This window comes from Acaromyces ingoldii (genome assembly GCF_003144295.1).
Source record: "Acaromyces ingoldii strain MCA 4198 unplaced genomic scaffold FA10scaffold_2, whole genome shotgun sequence".
Classification (NCBI taxonomy): Eukaryota; Fungi; Basidiomycota; class Exobasidiomycetes; order Exobasidiales; family Cryptobasidiaceae; genus Acaromyces; species Acaromyces ingoldii.
Genome location: NW_020290248.1, coordinates 1,366,204 through 1,392,927, shown reverse-complemented (window position 1 = coordinate 1,392,927; position 26,724 = coordinate 1,366,204). Strand labels below are relative to the sequence as shown.

Below are 26,724 nucleotides of genomic sequence, written 5' to 3'. Positions count from 1 at the left end.
ATGCAAAGGAGACTAAAAAAAGAAGTCTAATTTGCTATATGTCTTCGGCATCCTAGTGATGGAACGGCAAGACAACGATTCTAACCCATCAATTTAGCTCACTGGACCCGAACCAGCCTGCTACTGGTTGGCACGGGCCCTCTTGCCGCCTGCAGCTGCTTGATTGCCCTTTGTCCCATCTAACGAGCTCCAAGCTACGGTAGTGCCGGAGCAAGAGACGTGGACGGTTTAGGCGCTTTATATCATAGCCAAGTCCAAGCTTTCTCACACCCACCTCCTTTTCTCACGAATCTCCCTCCTGTGTACCTCTTCGCTCACGCTTCCTCCTCTCGCAGCCCCTTCGTCACCCCTCCTCCTTCTTCTTGGCTCCCCCTTTTCTCTACGACGGCGGTATACGGCGGTATAAACCTGGCTGTGTCCAATCTGCCGTCCCCCTCCTTTCCCCTCGGCCTCCTCCTCTCATTCGCAAGATGGTGAGGATCTTTCGTTTCACGGCACTTGCCGTCGTACTCGGCACCACAGCAGTCCGTGCCCTTCCGCGAGGCAGTCGCTCTGTTGGCTTTGACTTGGACGGTCCCACCCTCTTTCTGGACGAGCGAGGCGACATCGACGGCGATCTCTTTGAAGAGCGAGACGGAGCGCTCCAAAATGCGCGTGTCCTGCTCCGACAAAAACGGCAAAACCCCGCTTTTGACTATGCCAACACAAAGGTCCGCGGCGTGAACATCGGAGGCTGGCTTGTCGCTGAGCCTTGGATTACACCGTCGCTCTTTGACAACACGGGCGATGATCGCGTCATCGACGAGTACACGTTCGGAAAGTACATCAGCGACGTTGGAAGCCGGCTCGAGAGTCACTGGAGCTCCTTCTACTCGGAAAGCGACTTCTCCCAGGTGCGTGCATCTCCAGCTTAGCTGCTTGCCCCTCGCACTGACGATGAGGCACACTTCAGATTGCCGCTGCGGGCCTCAACCATGTACGGATTCCCATTGGCTACTGGGCCATCGACCAGAACCATGGCGTGTACTACCAGGGCAGCCAGCTGTCGCACCTTCAAACGGCCGTTGGGTGGGCTAGAAACCACGGTCTCAAGGTTGTCGTAGACCTGCATGGCGCCCCTCATTCCCAGAATGGCTTTGACAACTCTGGCCGAAAGGGCAGCCCGGACTGGTTCACGAGCGAAGACTACAAGAACCGGGCCAAGGCAGTCATTCAGACGCTGGCAAACACGTTCAAGAATGACGCAGACACCGTCACGGCCATCGAGCTGCTCAACGAGCCCCTGACCACTTCGGGCCCTTCCAATGCCCTCTCGTTTACCCAGGACTACTACAACAATGCCTACTATGCCGCGCGGTACCCTTCTGGGTCGCAGGAGACCAACTTTGCCATTATGATCCATGACGGCTTCCAACCCCTGTCGGCCTGGCAGAACCAGCTGCAGCCGCCCACCTACCAGCAGGTGATCCTGGACACGCACATCTACTACGTCTTTGACAACAACGTCGTCGGCCTCGGCAAGCAGGACAAGCTCAACCAGGTCTGCGGGAAACGGAGCTCGATTGCGCAGAGCCAGCCTCACCTCTACACGGTCGTGGGCGAATGGACTGCCGCGCCGACCGACTGCGCCAAGTACCTCAACGGCCGCGGCGTCGGTGCTCGCTACGACGGCTCCTACCCTGGCTCCTCCTACCACGGCTCGTGCAACGGCAAGACGGGCACCGGCAGCGACTTTACGGACAATTACAAGAACTACCTTGCGTCGATGTTTGACACGCAGCGGAGCGTCTACGAGGCTGGCTCTGGCTGGATCTTTTGGACCTGGAAGACGGAGCAGGCGGCCGACTGGGACTACCAGCGCGGCCTCAAGCTGGGCTTCATCACCAACAACCTCAACCAGAAGGGCTTGGCAAGCTGCTGAGCGAGAGCACACGTACGCCCGCGCGCGACATACAGAGACTTTCGATACTTTCCACACGCTACGACAGCTTAATGACTTCAACTACATGCTTTGTCTGTACGAGGAGATGCAATTTGAAACGCCCGACTTTCTTTAGAGATAACTTGCTTACTTGTTGATTGGTGGTATTGCATCGTCTTGAGGATAGAGAGAGAGAGAGAAGGAAGACAAATGATACAGGAAAAGGGAAAAAAGGGGATAGGGTGTAGCAAGAAAAACTTTCAATGACCTCTGATCCTGCGATGTCGGAGCAGGGCATCCTTTCGACTAAAGACGCTGCCGCATCCATTCTTGCCGTCGCAGCGCCACTCCTGCGTCGCCATGCTCTTGCTCGCATCGACTTCCTTGTGCAGGACGATGCACTGGGCTGCCGTGATGCGTCCCTGGCGGACCAGGTTTGCCTCGTCGCGCGCATGGATTGTCTCACGATGGCGCGCCAGATCGTACGGCCGGTGGAAACCGACCCCGCAGACTTCGCCCGTCAGGGGCGAAACATAGTCGCAGAGCGTCAAATGATTGTTGTTGCTGCTGGCACCGCTCGTCTGATGCTGCTGCTGATGGTGCGCCGTCTGCTGGTGGTGAGAAGACCCAAGGCCCGAGGAGGCGTGTGGGTTGAACGAGAGGTCTTTGTTCGTCGATCGCGGTCGCGCCGGTGCACCTTTTCTCTTGCGACCGCCGCCTCTTCGAACTCGATTCGAAGCGCCTCCGCGCGTCGAGGGCGCCGCCGCTGGTCGCCCGTAGTCTGCATCGTCGTCATCGTCGTCCTCTTCGTCCTCACCCGTCTCCCACTCGTCGCTCTCAAGCGCAGACGACGACGACGCCGCCGAAGAGGAGGAAAACGAGCCTCGCGGTTGGTGTTGATGATGTTGATGATGATGTTGTTGCTGCTGCTGCTGCTGCTGCTGTCCTTTGGCCATCGAGACAGACCCGGGAGCGTTCATGGCAGGCACAACGGGCTTTGCAGAGCTTCGGATCGAGGGGCTCAGGCTCGCATTGTCGTCCAGGCTTTGCTGGCTGTCGCTCTTGGCGTCACTGCCCTTGTGCTGGTGGTGCATCGAGGTCCTTCCCTGATTGTCGTCCGCGTTCGAGTAGAGAGGCACATCGCTGCTCTGGCCTTGACCTGCCAACAGCTGCTGCTGCTGTTGCTGCTGCTGTTGATGCTGCTGTTGGATTCGATGCTCAGGAACCAAAGATGGATGTTGACCGATGCTGAGGCCGCTTTCGTTGCTGTTTGGCATGTAGTTGTAGCCACCAACCATCCTCTGCGAAGGATGCACCTTGCCACCCTGACCTCCTCCAGACTGATAGGAAGACGGAGGCTGGCCGGGCACAGTCTTGCCGCCACTGCGGCGGCGGTTTGGTGCTTCGTCCTCGGACTCGCTCGAGCTGCTCGAGACGACAGAGAAGCGCGGGCCTGACATGTGAGGCGCAGGAGGCTGCCCGCCGCTGCTCGAGGCCCACGGCTGCCAGGTGACGTGGCCCCACTGACCACCATCGGTCGTCGCTGCTTCAAGCCCAGCTGCAACACCAGTCAGCCCAGGCTCATGGCCCTGCTTCATTGCCTGTCCTCCCCTGGGATCCGGCGAGGTAGATGACGAGGACGAGGAAGCGAGGCTCCCGCCCATCGCATCGGCCAAGCTTCCGCCCATCTGCGCACGGAACGGCGATGTCCAGCCTTGACGGCCTCCGCCGCTCCCATCACCCGCTCCTCCGGATCCACCGTCCTGGGGGACATACGGTTTCTCGTCCTCGTCGTCCGTGCTGCTGCCCGTGCTTTCAGAGGGACTGAAGAGGCTTGGAGACGCCTCGCTGCTGTCCTGGCTCTGCAACGAGGCGCTCGTCTCATCTTTGTGCATCTTCTTCTCCTTTTCGCCGTGCGATTGCCGCAAAGTCGCCTCTTGGTCCGCGGCCTTCTTGGCGGCAGAGGGCGGTGTGGCCATCTTGCTCTGTTGCGCAGCCATACTCTGCATCTGAGCCTTTGACGGCCTCGCCGTGTCCGTCCTGTCAAACGGTGCTCGCAGCGGCGGACTCGGCGCCGTGCTCGTCTCTCTGCTCGCACTCGTCGTGCTGCCTCTGCTCCCATCGTCGACGAGGCTCGGTGTGCCCTCGAGTCCGCGCTGCCCTTCCTTTTTGCTGGATGCCGTCTCGATGGACGAAGGGACGGACTGCTGCTGGTGCTGCTGCGCAGCCCTTGCAAGGGCGTCGTGCAGTGCATGCGGCGCGGTCGCAAAGAGGCTCTGCATCGGGGCCGCCCCGGAGGCCTGCATGGCCGATTCGACCGAGTCATAGTCTAAAAAGGCCTCCTGGGGACTGATGGTCAGCCCGCTCCGATCCCTCGTCAGCGGCCGACGGACGGGCTTTTGCGCTCTGGCCCGGTCGACAGCGCGCTGCAGCTCGGTGGAGAAGCGGTTCATGGGCGGTTTGAAGGTAGCACTCTTTCCTGGTTGCTGTTGCTGCAAAGCCGCCGATTGGTCATTTGACGTCTCTTGCCCTTGAATTTGCCCCTGCCCTTGCCCTTGCTGCTGATGCTGCTGCAGGTAGGCGTTGTTGCCATTGCCAAAGAACATGGAGCTGAAGTCGAGCCCTTGGAGGTCAAAGGCGTTGAAGTTGTTCGTCGGTTGGCCGATCCAGCCGGGGTACATGGACCCGCCACTGGGTCCACCGCTGGCCCCTGCCCCACCAACTCCGTTTGGTCCAAATTCAATGCCTCCCATGGGCGCTTCGGATGTGGGCAGGAAGCTGGCATCGAAGCTGCCGCTTCTCCGACGCGGCTGGCCTGGCCTCTTGGGTAGCTGCTGCTGCTTGTTGTTGTTGTTGTTGTTGTTGTTTTCAAGAGCAGTCGGCGTGATGCTTTGGGGTGGAAAGAAGCTGCCTTGGAAGGACGTGTTGCTGCCAGCACCCAGGCCGGGGAAGAGGAGATTCTGCTGGGCCAACGCCGATGGTTGCAGCCCGGCCGCCGAGGTCGACGAGACGGGCGTGGCACCTGCACCTGCACCTGCTGCTGCGGCTGCGGCTGCCACAGCCTGCTCATTCAACGAAGGGGGCAGAGCAGCGCCCTGCTGCTGAATATCCCGCAGCGGGCCTCGGAGTGCCCTCGAATCAACACCGGCCAAATCGGCCTGGACCTGCCTTCTTGCCCGTTCTTGCTCGTCGATCGACGGCTGCGTCAAGGGCTGTTGCGGCTGTGGTGTACGCGCCAATGGAGTCTGAAAGCTGCTGGCCCAGCTCGGTGGTTGTTGTTGTTGTTGTTGTTGTTGTTGTTGTTGTTGTTGTTGTTGTAGCTGCTGCTGTTGTAGCTGCTGCTGTTGTAGTTGCTGCTGTGAATGCTGTGAATGCTGCTGCTGTTCCGTCATTGCCGTGGAAGTGGGGGCGGCCGCCGTCGGAAAGAGGCTTGGCATCATGGCCAAGTCGCCCGCAGTCGCATTGACAGAGGACGACGCCGGCGAGGTAGAGGAGCCGTCATCGCCAAGGGAGAGGCTGTGGATCGGTGGGCCAAATGAGCCGCTGGGAGGATTCCTCGGCGATGTTTCCGACCCGCTCCATCCACCGCTCTCACTGCCCCCACTGAGGCTGTTTCGGCTGCTGGCCTGCTTCTGCTGCTGGACATGCTGGGTGATGCTGCCGCCCTGCCAGCTGCTGCTGTACCCATGGCCCCTCGCCCTCTTGCGATTGGGCGCCGCCGTCGACGAGGCCAGGGTCCCGCTGTTGGGCGGATGGTTGAGGCCAAAGTCGTCGTCCGGTCTCGAAGACGGGCTCGAAAAGGGCGACTCTCCTGCTCCTGCTATTCCTCTCTGGCCTCCTCTGCTCTCTGCTGCGCCCGCTCCAGCACCTGCCACTGTCCCTGTGCCTCGATGGTCCAAAAATGCCGAGGACCGGCCGATGTTTGTGCCCGGGCCTGCTCCTGGCGTCTGCTGCTGGCCATTGCTGCTCCAGTCGTCAAAGAGGATAAAGTCCTGGCCGCTGCCCGTCGCCATCGCCGGTCCCCCCATCGCGGGACCGCTGGCGCCGTTGCCGACCGTGCTCGGGGCCGCCATGGTGGGTGCGCCGCCGCTTGTGCTGCTGGCAGCAGCGGCCATCGACGACGGGTTCGGCGCAGTCGTCGACGCCATGGTTTGCTAGGGAGTATATGCGCCCCTTGTCTCCCTCTCCGTGTCTCTCTCTTTCTCTCTCTCTCTCTCTCTTTTTCCGTGTCTTCGTCTGCCTCTCTTCGTTCCTCCCTTTCCTTTCTCTTCTCTCTCCTCTCTCAGCTTGTCCCTCTATTGGCGGACGCTTGGCTTGGCTTGTCCAGAACCCCGACGAGGGGGGGGGGCCGCTGAGCTTCTATCGATTCGCGTGCGTGCGTGCGCGCGCGTGTGTCGGAGTCGTCTGACAAACCTCTCCCCCCCCTTCTCCCCTTGAGTATATAAAAGTTTCTCCTATCCCCCCCCTTTTCTTCTCCGATTTCCTCCCGTCTTGCTCCTCTGGCTGTCCGACCGCGACGCCCGTCGAGGCTCTGTCGTTGGGCAGTCGTCAATCTAACCCGCAGCCTCGCGCGCGCCTCGACAAAGACTGGCCGAATGTGTGTGTGTGTTTGCCCAAGGAAGCAAGCGTGGGACGGCGGGGCGGCGATCCGCACAAAAGGAAAGAGAAAGAGAGGCGGAGGAGGACAAAAGCAGGCAAGGTGAGAGGGAAGCCCTGCGAAAGAGTATCGAGGATGGGGAGAGCCAGGGGGTGGGGGTGAGAAGTAGTCGCTCTCTCTGACGAGCAAGCGGGCCTGGCTGACTACTGCTAGCCTGCAGCTGCGATATGTGCGTCAGAGTCGCCCGCCCGCGCGCGCGGGAGCCTTTTTGTATAACTCTCCATCGGATCGCACGGCTTACGTGTGGAGGGGGGAGATTGTTTTCTATTCCTGTATTAGACTAATCTCGTCCTCTTTTGAATCTGACCCCTCACTGTCTCATCCAACAATCAGAATCATCATCCATCATCGCATTACTACTACTACTACTCTAGCTGTCCCCTCTTCACTTCTTCTGCTTGAGGAACGGCCGGATCTGTGATTGAGACCTCGAGTCAGCGGCGTGGACTCTGGCGAGCACGGTGCAGAAGAGGGACACTGCGGGCTCTCACCTTTTCGAGCCGCTTGGCAGCCTCCTCGATCTCGTTGTCCTTGCAAAAGGCGAAGCGGAGATAGTTTTCATACAGGTGCGCATTCTTCTTTGAGCTAAAGGCCGTCGCGGGAATGCTTGAGTGAGGGACAGAGAAATGAGGAGGCAAGGGTAAGACTTCAAACCGTGGCAGGAACAGGTGCGAGAACACTCACCAGACGACGTCGCACGTCTTTGCGAGAAAGTAGGCCATCTTGTAGTCCCGAGGCTGGTTCTTGAACGAGTCTGGGTACTCAAAGTCCGCTGGCAGCTCCAGGCTCGAGGCGTCGGCCATGATAAAGTAGGCGCCGTGGGGCACGCTGTAGGGCATGCCGAGCCCGTCGAGGGCCTTCATGAGAATCTCGCGGCGGTCTGCGTACTCTTGGATCTGCTTGGGAAAGTAGCCGTTGTTGGGCGCTTCTTCGAGGCCAATGGCCGCTGTAGAACGGGCTCTGTATCAGCATGATTCGATCTTAGACTTCAATTCCTGTCAAAAGCTCTCACCCGCCTCGGAGCCAGTGGAGTTGCAGCAAAAGACGATTCGGACGTGGGCGGCGAGCGTGGCCTTGATCAGGTGGGGCGCACCCACGCACCAACCGACTCGCCAGCCAGTGCAGGAGAAAGTCTTGCTGTGAGAGATGTCACATCCGTCAGCAAGAGTAACAAAGAGGGGAATCGTCAAAAGAACCACCCACCCGGCGCTGCCCACGGTGATGGTCCGCTCCCACATGCCCTCGAGGCTGGCAATGCGGAGGTGCTCCTGGCCATCAAACGTCAAGCAGTCGTAGACCTCGTCGGCGATGACAAGGAGGTCAAACTCAATGGCGATCGCCGCAAGCTTCTGGATCTCTTGGAGCGTAAAGACCTTTCCGACGGGGTTGTGGGGCGTGTTGACCATGAGCACCTTGACCTTGCCGCTCTTGCACTTTTCCCGCAGCTCGTCAAAGGGAATCTGCCACTCGTTTGAGCTTGGGTTCCTCGCCGATGATGACGACGTCGCCGACGACGACGACGGGGGGATGAGGGGCAGACAGACGGGCACACCGCCGTTGTACATGACCTCGGCCTCGTACTGGTCAAAGAAGGGCTCAAAGAAGATGACCTCGTCGCTGTCATGATTAAGAAAAGTGAGCTCGAGGCATGACGGGGTATAAATGCGCAAGCCGCAACAGGCCACTCACCCAGCCTCGAGAAAGGCAGTGAGGACGCTGTAGATGCCGCCGTTGGCACCTGCCGTGATCTGGACCTCTGTCTCGACGTCGAGGGGCTCCTGCGTCTTTCGCACCTGCGGCAGCTGGCCCTGCGCCGGCGGGGCGTCGTCCTGGGCCGACGCTGGCTTGTGGAAGCTCTTGCCCACGTACTCGGCCACGGCCTTTCTCAGACGGGGCCTCCCCTTTGGGTGGCTGTAGTGGTGGACGTCGACGCGCTCCTCGGCCGCCTTGATAAAGGCATTCTTGACAAACGGCGAGGGCGCCCAGTTCATGAAGCCCTGGCCCAGGTTGACGGCCGTGGGAAAGTTGATGGGGTTGAAGACGGACCAGACGTCGGGGCCCTTGCTGTACTCAAAGTCGATGCGCGAGGCAGGCTCGGCGAAGCGGCAGGCTGGCCTGGCGCCATTGGCGGCGGCGGTGCTCTTCTGGGAGGAGGCAGACATGGCCAATGTCCTGTGCGGCGAGACGACGGAGATAGAGCGTGCAAAGAAGCGGGTCGACGAGAGCCTCAGTGGCATTCAAGAATGCGCTGTCTCTCTGCTAGTGAGGACGATGATGTCTCAGCCAAGGAATGAATGGGGCCACCTTTCTCACGCTCACCGTTCTTTGATGAGAAACAAGCTCGTCGTTCGCAATGTCCGCACTCTCGCGACCGACGACGCATGACTGACGACCAGTCACGCCAGAAGAACGTCGGATTTTTTAATTTTTCACGTGTCCGGCCCCGATCGGCGTCTTTCGGTGATACCGTAGCGCTCCTTCCTCGTCCTCGGAAGCTTCCCTTGCCTCGCTCCCCTTGGCCCTCTAAGCCTGCCCCGCATGACGTGGAAGGAGGCAGAGGAAGGGCAGCGGCGGCGCAGAACAAAGGGTGCACCAGACTACGACCGTGCCGAGTACTGGGACGCAAAATACGCCAACGAAGGCACAGCAGCCCACGCCCACGTCGAATGGCTGGGCTCCGGCGCCGTCATGGCCGCCAAGCTCTTTGCGCACCTGCACGCCTGCTGCTCCCAGCGCACGGTCCTTCACATTGGCCCCGGCACCTCGGGTCTCGTCGAAAGGATCGAGGGCGAGTATGGGCGCCGTGCATGGCCCATCGACTGCATCGTCGTGAGTTCACTTTGGCACCGTTGTCGGCGAGGAGTCTGATCTTTACGGTGTTGTGCGTGTGCGTGTTACGGTCCAGAACGTCGATTTCTCCATCGAGGCCGTCTGCCGCGGACAGGTGCAAAACACAGGTTCCCAATGGGTGCAAGCGGACCTGCGAGACTGGACGAGCGTGCAAACGAGCCTTCTCCCTCTAGTAGAGCGTCACGGGCCCTTTGACGCCATTGTCGACAAGAGCACCAGCGACAGCATCTCGACGTCCGGCCCTTGTCCCTCGTCGTGCCACTTGATCGACGAGCTGGAGCAGCAGCAGGGCCGCGAAATGGATCCCGTCGACGTACTTGCCTGCCACTTGGCCGCCCTCACGCGGCCCGGCGCCCGATGGTTCGTCCAGTCCTACTCTTCCACCCGATTCGATCAAGAAGGAGGAAAAGCTGGGTCAGGCACGACGAGGCCGCCGCCGCACTGGACCGTGCTCGAACGCCAGCCGATCGAGGCACCCCACGAAGGCCCAGGCGCGCCTCCAGTCTATCATTGGCTGTACACGCTCGAGCGCTGTTGAGCGAGAAAAAGGAGAAAAGACATATCAAACAATTGTGCTTCGACGCAACTACATGACAAGAGAGGCAAGGGGGGTGTCCTTTAGATACCCGCACATTGTGGAATAGACAAGAAGGAAAATGACGCTTGGATGTAGGTGAGACCTTTGCCGAAAATTGGAAAGTGCCGGACATGAGTGGATGTTGTGAGAAGAAGAATAAGGTCAAGAGAATAAGAGAAGACGGTGACGGGTGTCTGAGGGAGAGAGAAAGAAGAGAGAATGTCAAATAGTGGGGAGCTTGGACGTAAGTTGCCGTTGATAGTAAGACGTGAGATTAATAAAGAAAAGGAGTAGGTGGTGCGTTCCCTCTCCTTTGGCCCCGATTGGTATTAGAAGGTTAGGTGACTCAGTCGAATGGCGACGACCCGCAGACGAAGGAAAGAGATGGTGTGCTTGTTGGTTGCGCGCCGGCGTAGGAAACCACATAATGGACAAACGAGATCGAGATCGGGAAGGAAGTGGGCGATACGTGGGAGCAAAGACACGAGAGAGAGAGAGTGACGCTTGACTTTTCCCTCGCCGTGGTGTCCCCTCGATTAGGATTGGTATTGCTGCTGGTGATGCGGGTGTGCGTACGTCGACATGCCGGGATGCTGGCCGGTCGACGGAGTGCGGGCCGGAGGCGGACTAAACGGCACGTTGGCATCCCAACAGGGATTAAAGGCGTCAGCCTGATGAGAGGGATAGGTCTCTGGCATGGATGCAGGGTTGTGATTATTCTTGGCGAATGCGGGCAACTGGTTGTTAGACATGGGCCGGTATCCATAGGCGGTCGTCTGTGGGAAACCGGCAGGAGGTGGGGGCAGGACAGCGCCGCCGTTCGCACCAAGGTCCATCGAAGACATCATGGCGTTCAGATCGAGACCAGGCGCTTGGCCGCCGAGGTAGGCGGGGGCGGGGAATCCAGCGGGCATGAGGCCGGAGCCAGAGGTAGCATCGAAAGCGGGCGCACCAGCGTGAGCTCGCATGCCGAGCTCCTCCATCAACCTCCTGTAGGCTGGCACACCCGCCAGCTTGTGGCTGGTGACAATCTTCTTGACCTGCTCCACGTAGCGCGGCTTCTCGGGCGACTCCAAGCTGGACAGAATCTTGGTGACAAAGCCAGAGCCATGGAGCTGGTCGGTGAGGACCTCTTCCAGCATCTTGTCCTTTGGCGAATCAAAGAGGGCGCTCAGGATCGTCTCGCTCGCTTCGGGCTCCACCTTTTGAAGAACGACTTTAAGGACCGACTGGGACGCGAGCTTGTGCGTGCAGAGCTCGCCGAGGTGAGGCGAGAAGCGCGGCGCCAGCAGCCTGTACCGACCGTTGATGGCCGAGTTGTCGAGGAGCCAGGCTAGCAGGAGGCTGCCGTTGGGGCTCGTCGCCAAGGGTAGGGAATTGAGAATGATGGCAATGGCCACCCGCTTCTTCTGCCTTGGCGTGGGCTCAATCTTGCCCATGAGGCAGCCGCGTATGCTCCTGGCGCCAAAGCGGCCCTGCGCAATCTCCCAGCACCGATCCACCATGGCGTCAAAGACAAAGTCGCTGACGTCACGCCAGCGCAAGCAGCACTGCACCACGTAGTTGCCGTACTGATCCAAGAGGAGCGGGGGCACATATGGCCGCAGGTACTGTGCAATCAACCGGAACTGCTCTGGCGTCTGAGCGCAGTCGATGATCTTCTGGGCCGCCCACGTCCCGTTCTTGTGACATCCAATGGTGGCCAAGTGGGGAGCCAGACGCTGCAGCAATGTATTCTTGACTCCCTCTGAGCAGAATTCAAAGAACTTCTGGACAAGAGTGTTGCCAAGGTAGTCGCTCGCGAGTTCGACGATGCAGTCCAGGTAGTCGCTCGCCAGGGCATCGCAGTCGGCCGGGCCCATCTGGCCATTCTCGATGCTTCTCCGAAGCTCACGCAGCCGGCTCGTGTCGAAACGGCGCGTGATCGAGACATCAGAGACCAGAGGAATCGAGGTGTAGTACGTGGCGGGAGGGCGGTACTCGGAGACACTTGCCACATCGGCCTCGATGTCCGCTTCGGCCTCGCCCTCGCTCATTTGGCGCATGAGCAGCTGCAAGTCCGTCACACTCGGTCGAGGTACCATTTGCGGAGGAAGAGGCACGCCGCCCTTGTCGCTACTGGGCACAATACTGCTCGACGAGCTGGTGCCGGTCAGCGAGCCGGTGCGGACGTGGATACCCGTGGGCGAGTCCGTCCGACTTTGCTTGCCACTTCCGTTGCCTCCTTCGATTTGTGATTGTTGTTGTTGTTGTTGTTGCTGCTGCTGCTGCTGCTGCTGCTTGTGCTCGTTGTTGAGGAGATGCAGCACGAGATTACTTCGATAGTCCTCTAGACGACCACCCTGAATCTGCTGCTCTGTCGAAATGCCCGCGTTGGCTGCGCCTTTGACTTCGGCCAGTGCATCGACGGCAGCCTGGTACGCCTGCAAGACGCTGTCGACATTCTGGGATGGGTACTGCTCCTGATTCTTGGAGGGCACCTTTGCGAAGCCAATCTTCATCGGCCCAACTTCCGTGCCCAGAGGGTCTCTGCCTTGGAGCATTTTTCGCGCTCGGATGGCATCGTCGAGGCGCTCGTAGTTGATAAAACCGCAGTTCTTGTGGCCGAGCACCCTTGCACTTTCGATGGGACCAAATGGCTGAAAGACGCTGAGCAGGGCTTCTGCCGTCGTCGAGCTGGGAATGCTGCCCACCCACAAGGCCCTTGTCGGCTGGCTGCCCTCGGAGGCACCAGGGGTCATGGGCTGAGAGCTGGGCATGCTGTCAAAGCGCGGCGACGAAGAAGACGTCCGCTCCAGCGAGGCAGCAGAGACGGGCACACCATTGCTCGACGAGGGCGCGACGGGCACCAGGTCAGCCTTGCCAAAGCCGATGCGGACCGTGCCGCTGATGCCAGTGCCCATCGAGCCGAGTCGGCCTCCAAGCCGGTTGAGAACATCGTCGCGCGCCCTGATGGCATCGCTCATCTCGACAAAGTTGACGAAGCCGCACTCCTTTTCGGGCAGCAGGCGCAACGACTCAATGGCACCATAGGGCGCAAAGGCGCTCATCAGGTCCTGGCCCGTCGTAGCAGCGTGCAGATTGCCGATCCAGAGACTCCTGGTGGGTGCAAAGGACTGCGACGTGCGCTCGCTCGGATTCAGCGTCTGTCTGCTGCCCTCGGACGTGGCATCGCTGCCGCTGCCAGGCCCGAGGATCGCTGGGGTCGAGGGCGACGTGTTCTGGCGCGTAGACGAGGGCGAGTACATGGGCGAGATGGGCTGCACATGCGCCGGAGGAGGCGGCGGGGTGGAGACATTGACATGGGGGAATCCTTCGAGGGGCGCATACTGCGGATTGCTCGACGAGCCGGCGATGCTGGCGAGGAGCTGCTGCACCTCGGGCGTGGCCGTGTTGAGGCCATTGGCCTGGAGCATCCTGACGAGCTCTTGTTGAGCCCGCTGGCGGCCACCTGGGCCAGGCATCGCGGCCACGGTCCCTGCCCGATTGCGGCCAGCCATGCCTGCTGCTGGCCCTCCCACACCGTTCAACCTTGCCGCCTGGGTGACCGGATGGCCTGTGACGGCGGCAATGGTGGCCGCCACCTGCTGTGGGTCCAGGCCGATTTCCAGCGCATAGGCTGCGATATTCTCGTCGTACGACGACGTCGCGCTCCTGGTTCCCTCGGAGTGGACGTCGCTAGTGTGGTCGTAGTGGCTGTGGTGGTTGAGGTTACTATGATGGTCTTGAGGACGCAGACGGTGCTGGCGATGGGCAAAGTGATCGTCGATGGCAGCATTGAAGCCGTTGGTGGAGAGGGTGAGGCCATTGCGGTCGGTGCGCGGGCGTGAAGTTGAGGCCAGAGTGCTGGCACGGTTGCGGTGGAGACCAAAGCCACTGGCCATCGAGGGCCTGCTCGTGTACAGGGCGTCTTCGTCGTGCCGGACCGAGTCGATGCCGCTGCTGGTGGTGCCAGTGGTGGAGGAGCCTGCGAGGCCGAGGTAGTCGAGCGTCTGGACGCCGCCCTCGGGGCTGTCGGGGTGGTCGTCGTGAGAAAAGTGCAAGCGACTGCTGGACCTGCTGGCGCCAGCACTGCTGCTGTTGTGCGCTCCAAGGCGGCTGTTGCTGCGTCCCACGGCCGTCGAGCTCCGGTCGTCATCCTCGGGCCAGGTCGAGAAGAGCGAGGGTCCAAAGGCGCTGTTTCCCAGCCCAGGGAGCGCGCTGGCCAGACTGCCCGACCTCAATCGCTGGGCGGCAGAGGTGCTTGATTGCTGGTGATGGAACGACTCTGAAGACAGGAGTCTGTTGGGCGTCTTTGATCCGTGTCCGTACCCGTCATCATTGATCGAGGAGAGCCTAGCCAGACCGGTCATGAATGCGCCGCCAGCACCAGGACCAGCACCGGTACCACTGCCGCCGCCACCACCACCACCACCACCACCACCGAGAGAGATCGCATGGTTGGAAGAGGATGCCGAAGCAGAACCACTGCGGGAGCGCGCATTGGAGAACTCGTCCGAGAGACTCGTGTCTGAGGCCATGGAGCCGAGCCTGCTGGCCAGCGGACTGGCAGAGACCCGAGACGACGACGAGGATTGCGAGCCGGCGCCACTCGAGTTCCAGGATCTTTGGTCTCGAAGGTGGTTTGTATGCGGCGGCAAGGGATCGCCAATGGCCCCACTTGCGCCTCCTGCTTGTGCTCCATCTCCTGACGATCCTCCTCCTTCTGCGACCCACGACGAGGGCAGCGTGCCAGCCCGCGCCCGTCCCTTCAGGAGTCTGGAGCCATTTGCAGACGAAGGTGGGGAGATGGCACCGACCGGTGGATTGGGCGACGTCGACAGCTGGTAGGGCTGCATCGAGATGCCAGTCTGCTCGGCCGTCGTTGCGCCGTCGCGAAGAGCCGGAGGAAGATAAGGCGAGGGTGCAAGACTGATTCCTTCGTCTGCTTGTATCTCACGAGCTCTGTTGGGTGGGTACGTGGTCAGCCTTTATTTCTCTGCGATTTCGAAGGCGTGGAACCAAAGAATGCCTACCTTCTCGAGAAAATGGGCGGCGTGGACCGAGGCGTGTCTGCACCTTGCGCTGCCGAGGAGCTGCTGCAGCTCGACTTGGGCCGGCCTGTGGAGATTGGGGGTGTCAGCGTGGTGAGATTGCGGCCCTTGGCATCAGAGCCGCCAACGAAGACAACGCCTCGACTAGGCTCACCAGACCCCAGGCCGCCACCCGCTGCCAATCCCTGCGAGCTCCGCAGCGCCGCCATCACGCTTCCCCTCTACTCCAAATTCCAGAATCTAATTGCGTCTGCCAGCCTCTCGTCGTTATCAAAAGCACCGGTGCAACAGAGGCGCCATTCAAAGCGAGACCTGTAGTGTATCAGAAAGGTGTAGGCGAGAAAAGGGTGCTGTGCAGGTAGTAATTGTCGTCGTTCTCGTCTTCGTCGTCGTCGTTGTATAGTTGTAATAGTAACAGCAGAAGCGGTAGAAGAAGACGGAGGGAGTACCACAATAGAAGAAAGTGCGGCGCCACACCCTTTGCTGGTCCGTCGGCTTATTTTGCGTAAATGGGTGCGTGCGTCTGATCGTCGTCTTTTGGCAAATTGCGTGGAAGAGAGGAGGGTGATGAAATGAGAACAGGAAGTGAGATGAAAGGGGGGGAGCGTGGCCGTTGTATATGGCCAGAGAAGCTGCCGATGCCGAGTTGCGAGAGGGAATCAAGCTCTCTCCTCTGATCGTTAGCCTGAGCGGTCCAAAAGGAGAAGAGAAGAAGAGGGGAGGCGACGAAGGGCGCCGGGGAGATCAGTGCCCGCGAAATGAACAGGCCTGTCTGTCCCTTTTAGCGCACTTAATCACGGCCTGACGTCGCGTGGCAAGACATCTTCAAGTCGCAATAGTAGCTAGTGTAGTGTAGTAGTGACATCCCCCTTTTTTTTCTCACTTAAGAAAATAGCCCGCCTGCTCCCTCCCTTCTTAGCATAGATAGAGACCGCTATCAACATGGTTGCTTGGCACCAACAATGGGAGTCGACAATTAGTCCGTCGAGCCGAGCCGAGCCCAGCAGGGCGGCTCGATTGCACCAGCTGAAGTGTGTCCTCTTTCTATTTTGGCGTCCCATTACTTTCGGAGAGGACGCTTGCTCCGTCCTTGGACCCAGCCAGACAGAGCCTTTTCTCTTGTAACATCGCATGTGGCTTTTCAGATGGTGGTTCTCTCCTTTTCCCCCGTGTGCATGGGTGGTGTGTCACTCGCCAGAAGAAAAGGCGCGGCTGGCAGTTCGCGTACGGCAAAATCCATCCACGCATCCAGACAAAAAAGCCAGGCAGGAGAGCAGCCCGATGAGGCGTGACGTTAGGTTTTTCTTTTTTTTCTCCTTTTTTGAATTTCTTCGCATTTGACTCGCTGCACCCTTGCCGTTCCGTTTTTGTATCGCTCCAGCGCGCATATCCGACCTTCTCACCGGCGAGCAAGCGAGTGCCTGCCTCGCGCTCCCAACCCCCCTACCGATAACATCGATCCTCGACTAATTGTTTCCCTTCCCCCTTTCTTTACGCTGTCGCCCGACTCACTCGCTGTCACCGCTCTTCTTTCGATTCTGACGCTGCGCTCAACGGACTCGGCATACTGTACTGGCTGAGCGCCCAAGACGGCGACGCTGCGAATGAAAGGACTGCGCAAGTAGAGGCATGCGTTGCTGAGCCCCTCATCGCCACACTTTCCCTTCTTCAGCCAGGCGTTTCATCCGCCTGTCAAGCCCCGTCGCCTGCTCGCCGCGGCGCGCACAGGCAACAAGAGCTCAGCTGGGACTCCACTCGCTTGCGCACCGATGGCTGCTGCGTCGCCACTTGTCAAGCGGAGCCAGGTCATCAGGAGGAGTCATCACATGGGGGCCGCCAAGGCAGCAGACGTGGCAAAGGCCGCGCGGGTCAAGGCGACAGCCAGCGCCCAGCGGCCACCTACGGAGATGCATGTCGAGTCGGGTAACAAAGCAAAGCCGCTCAAGCCGTCGTCATCGGATTTGAACCCCGCTGGCGGTCATGGAAAGACAGAGGCCGCCGGCCAAGGCGACAAGGATGAAGTGCCACCACAGCAGAGCGACGTTTCTGCTGCTACTACTACTACTACTTCTTCTTCTCCTTCTTCCTCGTCTCCCTCTGTGTCATCATCATCCTTGTCGACGTCAACGTCAGCGCAGGCACCCGCGAGACGGTCAACAACAAGGACAAGAAAGCCCTCGAGCCGGCTTCTGCCTTCGCCCTCGCCGCCTCCCACGCGGCCCTCGTCCTACTACAATCCATCAAAGGCCATGCACGCACGCTCAGCCAGCGTCACTTCGTCCAAGCGCCAAGCTTCAAACGAGCCGACGGCCGCCGAGCGAATGTCGCCGCATACACAACCGCAAGCACAATCGCAACCACAGCCCGCGCGCCTGGAGGCCGCTTCCCCTGCAGAAGACGGCGGTTTTGGTCCAGGCAAGAGAAAGAGAAAGTGAGTGTTTCAGAGGAAGACTGGGGAGAAACAGAGGTAGCGCGGACAATCAAGATGCTGACCCATCCGTCACGCAGACCAAGCACCATGACCAAACCGCCAGCAACGATCACAAAAGCTCCTTCGCCCAGTGCTCTCCCAGCTGCCGCTGAAAGGACAAAGTCCCCCTCGCCATCGACTGCGCCAGCCTCAGCGACCAAGGTGCGCATCCGTCTGGGTTCCAGGGCCAGCGGCAATGACGTTTCCCAAAAGCAAGAGGGCAAGCGTGTCAATTTGGATGAAAAAGCGCACGAGAAGGACGGATACGACTCGGATGGCAATGCTGAGGGCTCAAAGGCCCTTCTTCTGGCTCTTGCCGAGCCCGACGGCGACCAGGGTAACGAAGACGACTCGGATGTGGGCCTGCTGAATTCGAAGCACAACTCACAAGCGATGGCGAGGAACCAAAAGCAGCGCCTCGGAGCACCGGCAGCCACAGGTCGGGACATTCAGCGGCACTTTTCGCCAGCCTGGCGTGCCCTATCACTATCTTCTGGCTCAGGCTCAACGACCGAACCCCCTCCGCTTCTTTCCCGAGGTGGACTGCAGCAAGATGGAAAGTCGTTCAGGTCGGGAATGAAAGCTGGCCTAGCCGCAGGACAAAAATCCGCCCTTGTCAGCAGCAGCAGCAACATCAACATCAGTAGCAGCAACGGTAGCGATGGAAACAAAAGCAAAGGAAGCCGCAGCGGCAGTACCTTTGTCCCTGCCTTGCGTTTCCACCTCAACACCGCCGAGGACGGGGCCGATGACGAGAGCTCACTCAGCGACGTGGACGACGAAGACGACGACTTCCACGTTGCCATGCTCGATGGAGGAGGCGACTTTGACTTCAAGGTCAAGGATGAATTCGACTCAAAGAGCTTCATTGGCAGCGATGTCGAGGATACGCCAGCGACGACGCCTCGCAGCCCACAGTCGACCTGTGACCTTCCCGAGCGTCGGTCTTCGAGCGCCGCAGAGGTTTCTGTCCCGTCGACTAGCGAGGCAAAGGGAACAGAGAGGACGTCGCACAACGAGGACGCCGTCTTTGCCCATGCGCTCCCTCCTTCCTCGCGCAGGCCTCACACGCACGCCGGCTCTCTGACGCTCTCGCTTCCTTTCAATGAGGTCGGACACGAGAACACTGTCAACGAGGTCGACGAGCAGGTACTCTCTCCCCCTCCCTCTGCTACTGGGCGCGACTCCTCTTCCGAGGAGGTCGAGGGCCAGGTGCGGGTGAAGCAGGCACCGCAAGCTGCTCCAGGCATTGCAATCAAAGTCGACGACGGGGACCGCAGCGCGGCAAATGCAACACAGGAAGAAGATGAGGACCTGCTCAGCCCTTCGCAGCAGGACATCCTCGGCCTCGAAGTGTCGCGTGCCGCCGGGACGCCTCTCAGAAGCCATCACAACTTCATGATGGGTGACCCAAACCCCAGCAGCGCCTTCAACAGCCCTGCTGTCATTGCGACGAGCGCTCAGTCTCTCCCAACGGCCTCACAGGACCCCGCACCACTCCTGCTCCCTCCCACGTCCATCTCCTCAACGACTCTGCGGACGACAGCCCGACCTGCCAGCCCCTCATCCGGCGCACCCCCTGCTCCTGGTGCGGATGATGGGAAGGGACAGGAAGAGGGCGACGTCTCGTCAGACGACGACGACGACGACGATGATGATGATGATGATGAAGACGACGATATGGACTCTCTATCTCGGTCTACGGCGCCATCTGTTCACGAAGCCGAGGAAAACATGGTTTTGGGACCCCCTGAAAACCTGTGCCTCTCGGAGCTTGATCGAGCATGGGAGCAGGACAAGTACTTGAGCGAGGCCCGGCAAGTGGCCAAGCTTGGCGGTCCCTTTATCGCTGCTGTGCCCGTCGAGGACGAGCACGAGGACATCCGGAGCGTCGAGGAGATGATGGATCTGGACCGCGTCAGCTTGAAGCGCTCTCTTGTCGAAGAACACCCCGAACCTGAAATCGTAGACGCCAGCAGTCAAGACCACGACAATATGGTAAAGGCCAAGGTCGCTCGATGCAGTGCCAAGCGATCGCCCAAGACTTCGACTTCGAAGAAGCAGACGCCTCCTCGCAACCGCGCTGCCGCTTCCGCTGTCGCCAGTCGAAGGAGGTAGCAAGCATAGCCTCCCGCGACTTTGACCCCCCTCTCTTGTTCTCTTCCCCTCTCCCTCTCTCTCTACAACTCTTCTAAACTTTAATCTCGATGAACGGAATCCAGTCATACACCACTCATCTAACACTATTTACTCTCCTGATCCGCGGCAATGTATCTTAGTTTCCCTTCTCCTTTTATCCCCCACGTCTCGCCGCTGCGTCGCCTCTCATACAGTATCAGTCTACAGTCTTCATTCTCGTTCTGTCTTTTGCAAATGTCAATCACCTCTTTCCACTCTATACCACCTGGGAGACGATGAATGATAGTGAAGCAAATGACATTACGCAAGCACCTTCTATTGACTTTTGCTGCTATTTCTCTGGAGCTCGTAGACACCACATGATGACCGGAAAGAGCTCCTCTGGAAGCCCCAACTGTGTCTCTTTTCGGACCAGGACGAGGCCAGCCTCGGCAAAGACGCGCTCGTAGGCATTTATCGACCTCGTGATGCTCTTGTCCTCCTCGTCGTACCACACATTCTCCTCGCCGTCGTCGTGCTCCCGCACCACGTTTTCCTTGACGACAATGATGCCGCTCCCATCGAGGACGGCGCCCTGGTCACGCTTGTAGGCCGTGGTGGGCCCCACGAGGGCGCCCTGGGCCTTGCGGAGAAAGGAGACGAGGTCGCGGTCAGAGAGGTGCTGGAGGCACCACTGGCACCAGATGACGTCGAATTTTGTCGGCTCCTGCTTCGAGAGGGCCTCCGTCTCGCCCGGCTCCTCCTCGCCATTGTTCTTCTCCGTCGTCGTCGTGTTGGTGGTGGTGCCCCGCGCCTGGTCTCGCGGTGAAAGTGTTGGCTCAAAGGGTGCCGAGCCTGGGACTGCCTCGACTTTGTCTTCCTGTGTTCTTTTGCGCTTTGCGAGCGATGGCGATCTCGGCCCCGACTCGCTGGAGCTGTATGGCAGCGACGGGTCAAAGGCCTGGAGCGTGCTCAGGTGGAAATGCGCGGCTTTCCTGGCGCGGAACGGCGAGAGCGAGGGAGGCGTCGTGAGGCTGGGCCACGTCGCGGACTGCTTCTTTGCCTCTGCTAGGAACTTGAAGCTCCACAGTCTCAGCTACGAGGGTCTGAAAGAAGAGACAGGGAACTCACGTTCTCGACTGGCTCGACGAGGTGGACGACATCGACGAGCTTGCTGAGCGCATCCCTAGTCACCCGCCCGATGCCTGCACCGCAGTCCAGCGCCCGCGTCCGGGCCCTACCCTCGCCTCCACGCTCTTCTATCCGGCTCTTCAACCACGCCTCGGCGCCCTCGGGTGCCGACGAGGGCGCCACGGCCGACAAGCGCGGCAGGACCTGGGCCAGAAACGTCCTAGAGCCCAACGCGTCGACGCGGGGCAGCGTCCCCTTGCCAAAGCCGCCCAGGACGCCATCGACGGTGGCGGGCACACCCTGCCAGTACTCGACGCCCTTGACCACGTCTGGGTTCGGGTGCACCACCTTCACCTTGACTTTTTCCTTTTTTGTCCGCGTCGGTGCCGATGCCATCTTTGTGTAGGTAGGTGTTGGTTGCCGCGTCACTCATTTCGCGTCACCTCCTGCAGGAAAAATCAAAAGAGCAAGCTTCGTCTTCGACACGTGAAGCGGATTCACCGTCGAAGGGAGAATGTCAGGTTGACTGAAGGGCTGCAGAGGAGCAAATAGCAGCAAGTCGTGCAAACAGATGGATTTCAGAAGAGCAGAAGGGCAGACAAGGAGGGCATAAGCAGACCAAGATGGCCGAAGGTGAGAAAGGGGGAAAGATTCCCTCTGGCGCCAAGCCAGAGGAGCCAACTCGCGTCTTTGTTTGCAATCAGCAATGCTTCCTCCTCGATCAATGATCTCACTGGATGGAAGGTGCAGTCCGAGCAGAAGGATGGAGAAGAAAGGAGAGAGAGGCAAGAAGCGAGGCCCGTCCCCTCCCCCCTTTTTATCTCTCCCCTTGTGTCGCCGCACCGCTGAGCGCGCAGCATCAACTCCGCCGGCACCGCGAGATCACGTTTTGCGATCTCGCACCGTCCCCGATGATGAAACAGTCCGCTTTGTCTCTATCATTGGTCCACGGAGAAGTATGTGGGTCTTCAGCTCATTGAGAGAAGCAAATTACAGGATCACAACAATAAGATGCAATGAGGGCACCAAGAAGAAAAGGAGAGAGAGAATCAGATAGAGTCGGGTCACTTGCGCTTCTTCGAGATGCTGCTGGACCTAGCGGACGGCTTGACTGCTTTCGGCGCCGCCGCCGTCACCCCACTCTCGTTCCAGAAAGTTTGCCTCTTGAAGCCCACCGCCCAGGCGACCCGTGCGCAGAAGAGGGCAAAGGTGATGGCAATGTTGCCAAACAGGAGCGCGTTCCAGTTCGACGGCACGAGGAGGGCAAAGAGCTTCTGCAAAAAGGGGTAGATGGTGCCCGCGTGGCGCGAGGGGAGAAAGTGGATGGTGAGCAGGATGTGCGTCCAGTCGGCGATTCCGAGGACCGCAAAGAGGTAGTAGAGGATCGATTCGAGGGTGGCAGGCGAGGTTGCGCCGAGATGTCGGCGGAGTGCGTAGAACATCAGGGCCGAGTTGAGCATGATAAGAAAGTAGCCTGTCCCGTCACCACGGTTAGCAAGTTCTCGGCGCAAGCTTCGCCATGGAGCTACTCACAGCTGCCGAGCTGTGCCAGGGCCATCTTCGTCGCTTCATCAAGGAAGATGATCTTCTGGGGCAACGTCTTTCCGATGCTTTCCTGTGTTGCCGTCTGCCAGACACTTCGAAAGCCGCTCCAGGCCGACGACGTCGACGTCGAGCCCAATGCCGGTGAGGCGGACGACGTCAGGCGTGCGAGGGCCGAGGGGATCAGCTCTGCATGATAGTTCTCCTGGAAGAAGATGGCATAGGTCGCTCCAGCCAGGACCGAGATGGGCTCGATGATGCCAAAGAAGTAGTACCAGTGATCTGGCAAGGGAGTCGCCGCTGTCGTCATCTCGTCGTGTTGCTATCAAATGTCCGGAGAAGGACGTGCCCGGGGGAAGATCGCTTTGGCGCGCTAAGTAACGCACTAAATCACACCACCTTAATCCAGTTGCACTTCACATTGGCTGCATATCCACGTGTAAGCTCATGATGGTGCCCATCAGCGCACGCCAATCTTCCTCTGCAAGAACCCCATCCTCTCTGGCAGTGGCTGAGGAGCACCTGGTCAGCGTCATGGCAAAAAGAGAGGATCAAAAAAGCAAAAGAAGAACTGCAGCACCCAGGATTCCCGCGTGGTCCCCCACCGCAGTACTGACTAGGCGATACCGTGCTTAACTTCGCAGATCGGACGGGATGCGGTGCTTTCACGGTTCTATGGCCGCAGATGAAATGGCTTGGTTTCTGACAAAATATAAAGCGTCTAGATAGCATCAAATGACAGACTTTGCGATCTGGTGTCGGGTCGAAGCCTAGGGCAGGCAGGCACGACCGGTTATTATTTATCTATTCTTTGTTTGGCGATTGGAGGGGGTCCACCTACAACTCTTGCAGCTCCCCCACATCCACCACCACCACTGCGTTGTCGGGGCTGTGGTGGGACATTAACGGCGCGAGACGATCGAAGGGGGCAAACGAGTGCACTGACAGCTCGCTAACGACCCCAGACAAGATGGTCTCGTCGCACCCAACGTGGGACGATATCGAGGCAGCGGTTCGATCTCGTGAGTGATCCTGGCCAGTCCCCACTGCCATCCGTCTCGCTGATGCCCTCATCTGTCCATCATGCAGCCACGCTCTCGCCAAAGAGCTTGCAGCCGTCCAAGCCAGCGCCCGAGCCAGGATGGCACACGAATGACGCCGACGTGACCGACTTCGGGCCGTCTCGGCTCGACGACGACGTTGAGATTGTTCCTTGCAGAGATTGCGGCAAGGTCGTCCTCCGTGACGCCCTCAGCTTCCACAAGCGTGAGCGAGGCCCCCTACTTCTCAAGTTCCTGGTGTATCACGCGCTGACAAGGAGATGCACAGAGAATTGCCAGCTAATCTATGCCATTGCCGAGCGCCAGATCTCGCCGAGCATCATCGAGGGCGATCCGGCGAGCCTGTCGCGAAAGCGCCGATTGTCTGAGGGTGAGCTTATCCTTTTTTGTGCTTTCTCCTCGCCCCTCTTGTGACTGAAAAGAGCGACCCTGGCACGCAGTCTCGGACTCGTCGCTGGACCACACAGGCTTGGCCGACTCGACGGAGAAGTTGAGCAAAAAGGCACGCAAGGCGCTCGAGGTGGAAGCGCGCAAGAAGGCCCGACTCGAGGCAAAGGAGGCGGCCAAGCAGGGCAAGGCCAACAAGCGCAAGAAAGGTAAGAGGGAGTGGCAGTTGCAAAGACGAAGGGAGACTGATGTCAGAACTGTATTCGAAAGCAGGACCAACGGATGTGGACACGCAGTGTGGCGTCATCAACGACAAGGGCCTGCCCTGCTCGAGATCCTTGACATGCAAGTCACATTCGATGGGTGCCAAGCGTGCAGTACCCGGCCGGTCGAGGCCATACGACGAGCTGCTGCTTGAGTGGCAGCGCGTCCACAATCCGGCTCTCGTGGCCAAGCTCGAGGAAAAGGAGCGGGCACTCGCGGCGTCCAAGGCAGCCGCGGCCGAGCGCAAGCACCGCAAAGCCATGGAGAAGAAGAAGGCTGCCGCCGAGTCGAGCAACCGTGCCAACGGCGGAGGAGTCGGCAAGAAGAAGCTGACGTCTTCCCCCTCCAAGGCGGGTGCAGACTCGGCGGCAGCCATGGCTGCCGCCGGCGGCGATGTGCGGCAGCTGGCCAAGATGCAAGAGGATCCCGAGGCAGACATGTTTGTCCTTGGCTTTTCCGACGACGAAATCGACATCGAGATTCGAGACCTGGTGCTGGCCATTCGGGCGGTGGCGTCAAGCGAACGCACGCGGATCCTGCCTCTGGCCAGCCAGGCTTTCGCGGGCGTCTACACGAGAAAGGCACATATGCTCAGAGGATGCCGCGACCTGCTTCGAGAGGGGCTAAAGGGCACAAGAAGTGCGAACAATGGTCTCTTCATCCCCAATGCCCCCAGCCTCATGGCCGCTCAAAGCCAATCGTAGATCGAGCACATCTGGACATCTACCTCAGGTCCTTCTCTCTCTCTCCTTCTCTCTCTCTCCTCTAGCACACTACAAGCAACACCATCAGATCCGGTCTCTTTCTGTTTTGCTTACACGTTCTTCTTTATATATCACCCATTGTATCAATAGTCTATCTCAATCTCAGCATCTGTCTGGCGAGATCGCATCTTCTCGCATGAGCCTTAAGCTTGTTGCCTACTTGGCACCCTCCTTCTCAGCCTCTGCGAGATGGTGTCTGAAGAGGTCCTCGGCTCTCTTCCAGACGGCACCCTTGGCTTCTTCTTGGCCAGCACCGGCCTCCTTGCTCTTGGGGTGTTCCGGCAGCACGTAGGGCAGTTGGTAGAGCGAAGGCAGCAAGTCGTTCGAAAAGGCCTCGGAGGCCTCACAAGGAAGCAGCGTCGGCAGATGGTCGATGGAGACAACGGTCAGGCGGGGGTTGCCGGCCCTGGGAAGACATAGAGTCAGTCTCGACGAATGTGACTTTACAGGCTCTCAATGCATAGCTCACCCAGTGTCAACCTCGACAGTAGGCTCGTCAAAGGTCGTGTTGATGTCATAGATGGGAAGGGGGTTGTTGGGGTTTGTCGTGTCGCAGCTCACGTCGACGACGACACCCAGACGCCGCTGGGGTCCGGCCTTGGCGACAAAGTCGCGCGAGAGGAAAGGCGGGATCTTCTGGTTGAGGTAGATGCAGTTGACGAAGACGTCGACTTTGAAAGCCAAGATAAAAGGGGAAAATGTCAGCGCCATTGGGGCATGCGATCAGCTAGGGGGAGAGAGCGCACCATCAAGCATCTCCTGGTACGGGCCCGACTTGGCCGTGGTTTCCTGAATGTCCCAGCGGACAATGTCTTCCTTTGCGACGCCAGCCTTCTCGAAAAAGTCAACAGCACCCCGTCCGCATCGACCGAGGGCGCCAACAACAAGGGCCTTGACCTTGCCATCGGGCCTCTTGCTCTTGATGGCCTCGACTTGCTTGGCGGCGAACTGGATCAGCTCGTGCTCGTTGGGGTAGCGCGACTGCTTGCCCAGCTTTCCCGCTTCTGGATCCTTGACCTGCTCAGCCAGGGCAAGGAGGCCGAGTGCGGCACCTGCGAAGCCGGCGTGCCAACCAAAGGCGGCGACGCGGCGCTTGTTGGCGTCCTCGAGGAATTCGAGGTCGTAGAGCTTGCCGCCTCCCCTCTTGAACCGGGCGAGAACATCGACCCATCCAGCTTGGTGCTTGTAGCAGTGCGCAAATTGAATGTGAGTCTGGGGAAGATCAGGGCCGGGGCTCTCGAGCTCCTTGAGGCCAATGATGGGGATGTGCGCAGGCAGCTTCTCCCACGAATTGTGCGGGGCCAGCTTGCATCCAGCTCTGAGATGTAGATTCAAACATGAGCAAGAGTATCTATCTGCTGCGAGTGAAATACGACACACTCACTGCTCGTATTCTTCGTCCTCAAAGATGCGTTGGGGATCCCTCTCGACAGTAATGTCGAAGCCAGCGTCGATGAGCTTCCTTGCCGTCGTGGGCGTCAGGGCCGCACGGTGCTCGGCCTTCTTCATCTCGCACCTCAGGTACAGAGGCTGCCTGTATGTTCCGTTGGCCGACATGTTGTCTAATGAAAGCGAGGGGGTGACTTGGAGCAATTAATGAAGCGATTGTTCAGACGAAGAATGTTTGTCTTCGTGGAGTCATTCTAATCCGGAAGTCGGGCACCTGGAGCCACGCGACGCAGCAACGGGTCTCGTGAAGTCCCTGTACGGTTCTTTGAGCGATCAGGAGGCAATGTCGGGTGGTGCGAAGTCATTTGGGGAGCTCTCGCCGCTCGCTATTCTCTCTCAATCTCACCTCTGTCAATAGTCTGATCCTGTAACTTTCCGAAAGGGCTTGATCAAGTCGGTATGAAGAAGAATGCCTACACGAACGGAGGGTCTGTTTCATTTTTCTGGCATTTCTGATAATCTTCGGCGACCGGAGGCCGCATCCCTTCAGAAGTCTAAAT

The 26,724-nt window shown here is 59.3% G+C and overlaps 11 protein-coding genes across 11 annotated transcripts; 4 read left to right on the top strand and 7 right to left on the bottom strand.

Annotated features, from left to right (window-relative positions):
* Positions 1–135: 135 nt before the first annotated feature.
* On the top strand, positions 136–2,051 carry FA10DRAFT_71815 (glycoside hydrolase). Its single transcript, XM_025525656.1, has 2 exons — positions 136–893; positions 953–2,051. Exons 1-2 carry the CDS (start codon positions 471–473, stop codon positions 1,919–1,921), a joined length of 1,392 nt encoding a protein of 463 aa, XP_025378825.1. The 5' UTR covers positions 136–470; the 3' UTR covers positions 1,922–2,051.
* Positions 2,052–2,383: 332 nt separating this feature from the next.
* FA10DRAFT_258978 (hypothetical protein) lies at positions 2,384–6,069 on the bottom strand (the record flags this gene model as incomplete). Its single annotated transcript, XM_025519941.1, has 2 exons — positions 2,384–2,508; positions 2,619–6,069. 2 exons carry the CDS (start codon positions 6,067–6,069, stop codon positions 2,384–2,386), a joined length of 3,576 nt encoding a protein of 1,191 aa, XP_025378824.1.
* A 797-nt stretch (positions 6,070–6,866) lies between these two features.
* Positions 6,867–8,837, bottom strand: FA10DRAFT_265473 (PLP-dependent transferase). The gene is made up of 6 exons (XM_025521078.1): positions 8,268–8,837; positions 7,782–8,195; positions 7,591–7,715; positions 7,263–7,524; positions 7,070–7,184; positions 6,867–6,993 (listed from the first exon to the last, which is right to left on the bottom strand). Exons 1-6 carry the CDS (start codon positions 8,738–8,740, stop codon positions 6,964–6,966), a joined length of 1,419 nt encoding a protein of 472 aa, XP_025378823.1. The 5' UTR covers positions 8,741–8,837; the 3' UTR covers positions 6,867–6,963.
* A 192-nt stretch (positions 8,838–9,029) lies between these two features.
* FA10DRAFT_265471 (hypothetical protein) lies at positions 9,030–10,189 on the top strand. Its single transcript, XM_025521077.1, has 2 exons — positions 9,030–9,407; positions 9,484–10,189. The coding sequence occupies exons 1-2, from the start codon at positions 9,117–9,119 to the stop codon at positions 9,964–9,966; spliced, it is 774 nt and encodes a 257-aa protein (XP_025378822.1). The 5' UTR covers positions 9,030–9,116; the 3' UTR covers positions 9,967–10,189.
* Positions 10,190–10,253: 64 nt separating this feature from the next.
* Positions 10,254–15,452, bottom strand: FA10DRAFT_71681 (hypothetical protein). Its single transcript, XM_025525655.1, has 3 exons — positions 15,193–15,452; positions 15,021–15,105; positions 10,254–14,949 (listed from the first exon to the last, which is right to left on the bottom strand). Exons 1-3 carry the CDS (start codon positions 15,245–15,247, stop codon positions 10,542–10,544), a joined length of 4,548 nt encoding a protein of 1,515 aa, XP_025378821.1. The 5' UTR covers positions 15,248–15,452; the 3' UTR covers positions 10,254–10,541.
* A 1,051-nt stretch (positions 15,453–16,503) lies between these two features.
* FA10DRAFT_265468 (hypothetical protein) lies at positions 16,504–19,893 on the top strand. Its single transcript, XM_025521076.1, has 2 exons — positions 16,504–17,469; positions 17,547–19,893. The coding sequence occupies exons 1-2, from the start codon at positions 16,808–16,810 to the stop codon at positions 19,624–19,626; spliced, it is 2,742 nt and encodes a 913-aa protein (XP_025378820.1). The 5' UTR covers positions 16,504–16,807; the 3' UTR covers positions 19,627–19,893.
* An 85-nt stretch (positions 19,894–19,978) lies between these two features.
* On the bottom strand, positions 19,979–21,153 carry FA10DRAFT_284551 (DUF858-domain-containing protein; the record flags this gene model as incomplete). The annotated part of the gene is made up of 2 exons (XM_025523928.1): positions 19,979–20,701; positions 20,758–21,153. The coding sequence occupies 2 exons, from the start codon at positions 21,151–21,153 to the stop codon at positions 19,979–19,981; spliced, it is 1,119 nt and encodes a 372-aa protein (XP_025378819.1).
* A 91-nt stretch (positions 21,154–21,244) lies between these two features.
* Positions 21,245–21,719, bottom strand: FA10DRAFT_71607 (hypothetical protein). Its single transcript, XM_025525654.1, has one exon. The coding sequence runs from the start codon at positions 21,615–21,617 to the stop codon at positions 21,336–21,338; it is 282 nt and encodes a 93-aa protein (XP_025378818.1). The 5' UTR covers positions 21,618–21,719; the 3' UTR covers positions 21,245–21,335.
* Positions 21,720–21,821: 102 nt separating this feature from the next.
* FA10DRAFT_258973 (hypothetical protein) lies at positions 21,822–22,609 on the bottom strand (the record flags this gene model as incomplete). The annotated part of the gene is made up of 2 exons (XM_025519940.1): positions 21,822–22,231; positions 22,291–22,609. The coding sequence occupies 2 exons, from the start codon at positions 22,607–22,609 to the stop codon at positions 21,822–21,824; spliced, it is 729 nt and encodes a 242-aa protein (XP_025378817.1).
* A 509-nt stretch (positions 22,610–23,118) lies between these two features.
* Positions 23,119–24,973, top strand: FA10DRAFT_71352 (SCA7-domain-containing protein). The gene is made up of 5 exons (XM_025525652.1): positions 23,119–23,321; positions 23,389–23,565; positions 23,629–23,730; positions 23,801–23,956; positions 24,021–24,973. The coding sequence occupies exons 1-5, from the start codon at positions 23,270–23,272 to the stop codon at positions 24,713–24,715; spliced, it is 1,182 nt and encodes a 393-aa protein (XP_025378816.1). The 5' UTR covers positions 23,119–23,269; the 3' UTR covers positions 24,716–24,973.
* FA10DRAFT_265466 (putative saccharopine dehydrogenase) lies at positions 24,790–26,613 on the bottom strand. The gene is made up of 5 exons (XM_025521075.1): positions 26,571–26,613; positions 26,160–26,477; positions 25,522–26,093; positions 25,245–25,446; positions 24,790–25,181 (listed from the first exon to the last, which is right to left on the bottom strand). Exons 2-5 carry the CDS (start codon positions 26,330–26,332, stop codon positions 24,932–24,934), a joined length of 1,197 nt encoding a protein of 398 aa, XP_025378815.1. The 5' UTR covers positions 26,333–26,477; positions 26,571–26,613; the 3' UTR covers positions 24,790–24,931.
* Between the last annotated feature and the right edge of the window lie 111 nt (positions 26,614–26,724).

Excerpts from the sequence above, each read along its gene's own strand:
- FA10DRAFT_71815 (XM_025525656.1), top strand. The coding sequence starts at position 471 with ATGGTGAGGATCTTTCGTTTCACGGCACTTGCCGTCGTACTCGGCACC. Across the intron at positions 894-952 it reads CGGAAAGCGACTTCTCCCAG|ATTGCCGCTGCGGGCCTCAA; the intron begins GTGCGTGCATCT and ends GGCACACTTCAG.
- FA10DRAFT_265473 (XM_025521078.1), bottom strand. The coding sequence starts at position 8,740 with ATGTCTGCCTCCTCCCAGAAGAGCACCGCCGCCGCCAATGGCGCCAGG. Across the intron at positions 7,525-7,590 it reads CTCCACTGGCTCCGAGGCGG|CGGCCATTGGCCTCGAAGAA; the intron begins GTGAGAGCTTTT and ends CCCGTTCTACAG. Across the intron at positions 6,994-7,069 it reads CTGCCAAGCGGCTCGAAAAG|ATCCGGCCGTTCCTCAAGCA; the intron begins GTGAGAGCCCGC and ends TCTCAATCACAG.
- FA10DRAFT_265471 (XM_025521077.1), top strand. The coding sequence starts at position 9,117 with ATGACGTGGAAGGAGGCAGAGGAAGGGCAGCGGCGGCGCAGAACAAAG. Across the intron at positions 9,408-9,483 it reads GGCCCATCGACTGCATCGTC|AACGTCGATTTCTCCATCGA; the intron begins GTGAGTTCACTT and ends GTTACGGTCCAG.
- FA10DRAFT_71681 (XM_025525655.1), bottom strand. The coding sequence starts at position 15,247 with ATGGCGGCGCTGCGGAGCTCGCAGGGATTGGCAGCGGGTGGCGGCCTG. Across the intron at positions 15,106-15,192 it reads GGGTGGCGGCCTGGGGTCTG|GCCGGCCCAAGTCGAGCTGC; the intron begins GTGAGCCTAGTC and ends CAATCTCCACAG. Across the intron at positions 14,950-15,020 it reads CCGCCCATTTTCTCGAGAAG|AGCTCGTGAGATACAAGCAG; the intron begins GTAGGCATTCTT and ends CCCACCCAACAG.
- FA10DRAFT_265468 (XM_025521076.1), top strand. The coding sequence starts at position 16,808 with ATGGCTGCTGCGTCGCCACTTGTCAAGCGGAGCCAGGTCATCAGGAGG. Across the intron at positions 17,470-17,546 it reads CCAGGCAAGAGAAAGAGAAA|ACCAAGCACCATGACCAAAC; the intron begins GTGAGTGTTTCA and ends TCCGTCACGCAG.
- FA10DRAFT_71607 (XM_025525654.1), bottom strand. The coding sequence starts at position 21,617 with ATGCTGCGCGCTCAGCGGTGCGGCGACACAAGGGGAGAGATAAAAAGG.
- FA10DRAFT_71352 (XM_025525652.1), top strand. The coding sequence starts at position 23,270 with ATGGTCTCGTCGCACCCAACGTGGGACGATATCGAGGCAGCGGTTCGA. Across the intron at positions 23,731-23,800 it reads AAAGCGCCGATTGTCTGAGG|TCTCGGACTCGTCGCTGGAC; the intron begins GTGAGCTTATCC and ends CCTGGCACGCAG. Across the intron at positions 23,957-24,020 it reads GGCCAACAAGCGCAAGAAAG|GACCAACGGATGTGGACACG; the intron begins GTAAGAGGGAGT and ends ATTCGAAAGCAG.
- FA10DRAFT_265466 (XM_025521075.1), bottom strand. The coding sequence starts at position 26,332 with ATGTCGGCCAACGGAACATACAGGCAGCCTCTGTACCTGAGGTGCGAG. Across the intron at positions 26,094-26,159 it reads GAGGACGAAGAATACGAGCA|AGCTGGATGCAAGCTGGCCC; the intron begins GTGAGTGTGTCG and ends TCTACATCTCAG. Across the intron at positions 25,447-25,521 it reads GTACCAGGAGATGCTTGATG|TCGACGTCTTCGTCAACTGC; the intron begins GTGCGCTCTCTC and ends TGGCTTTCAAAG.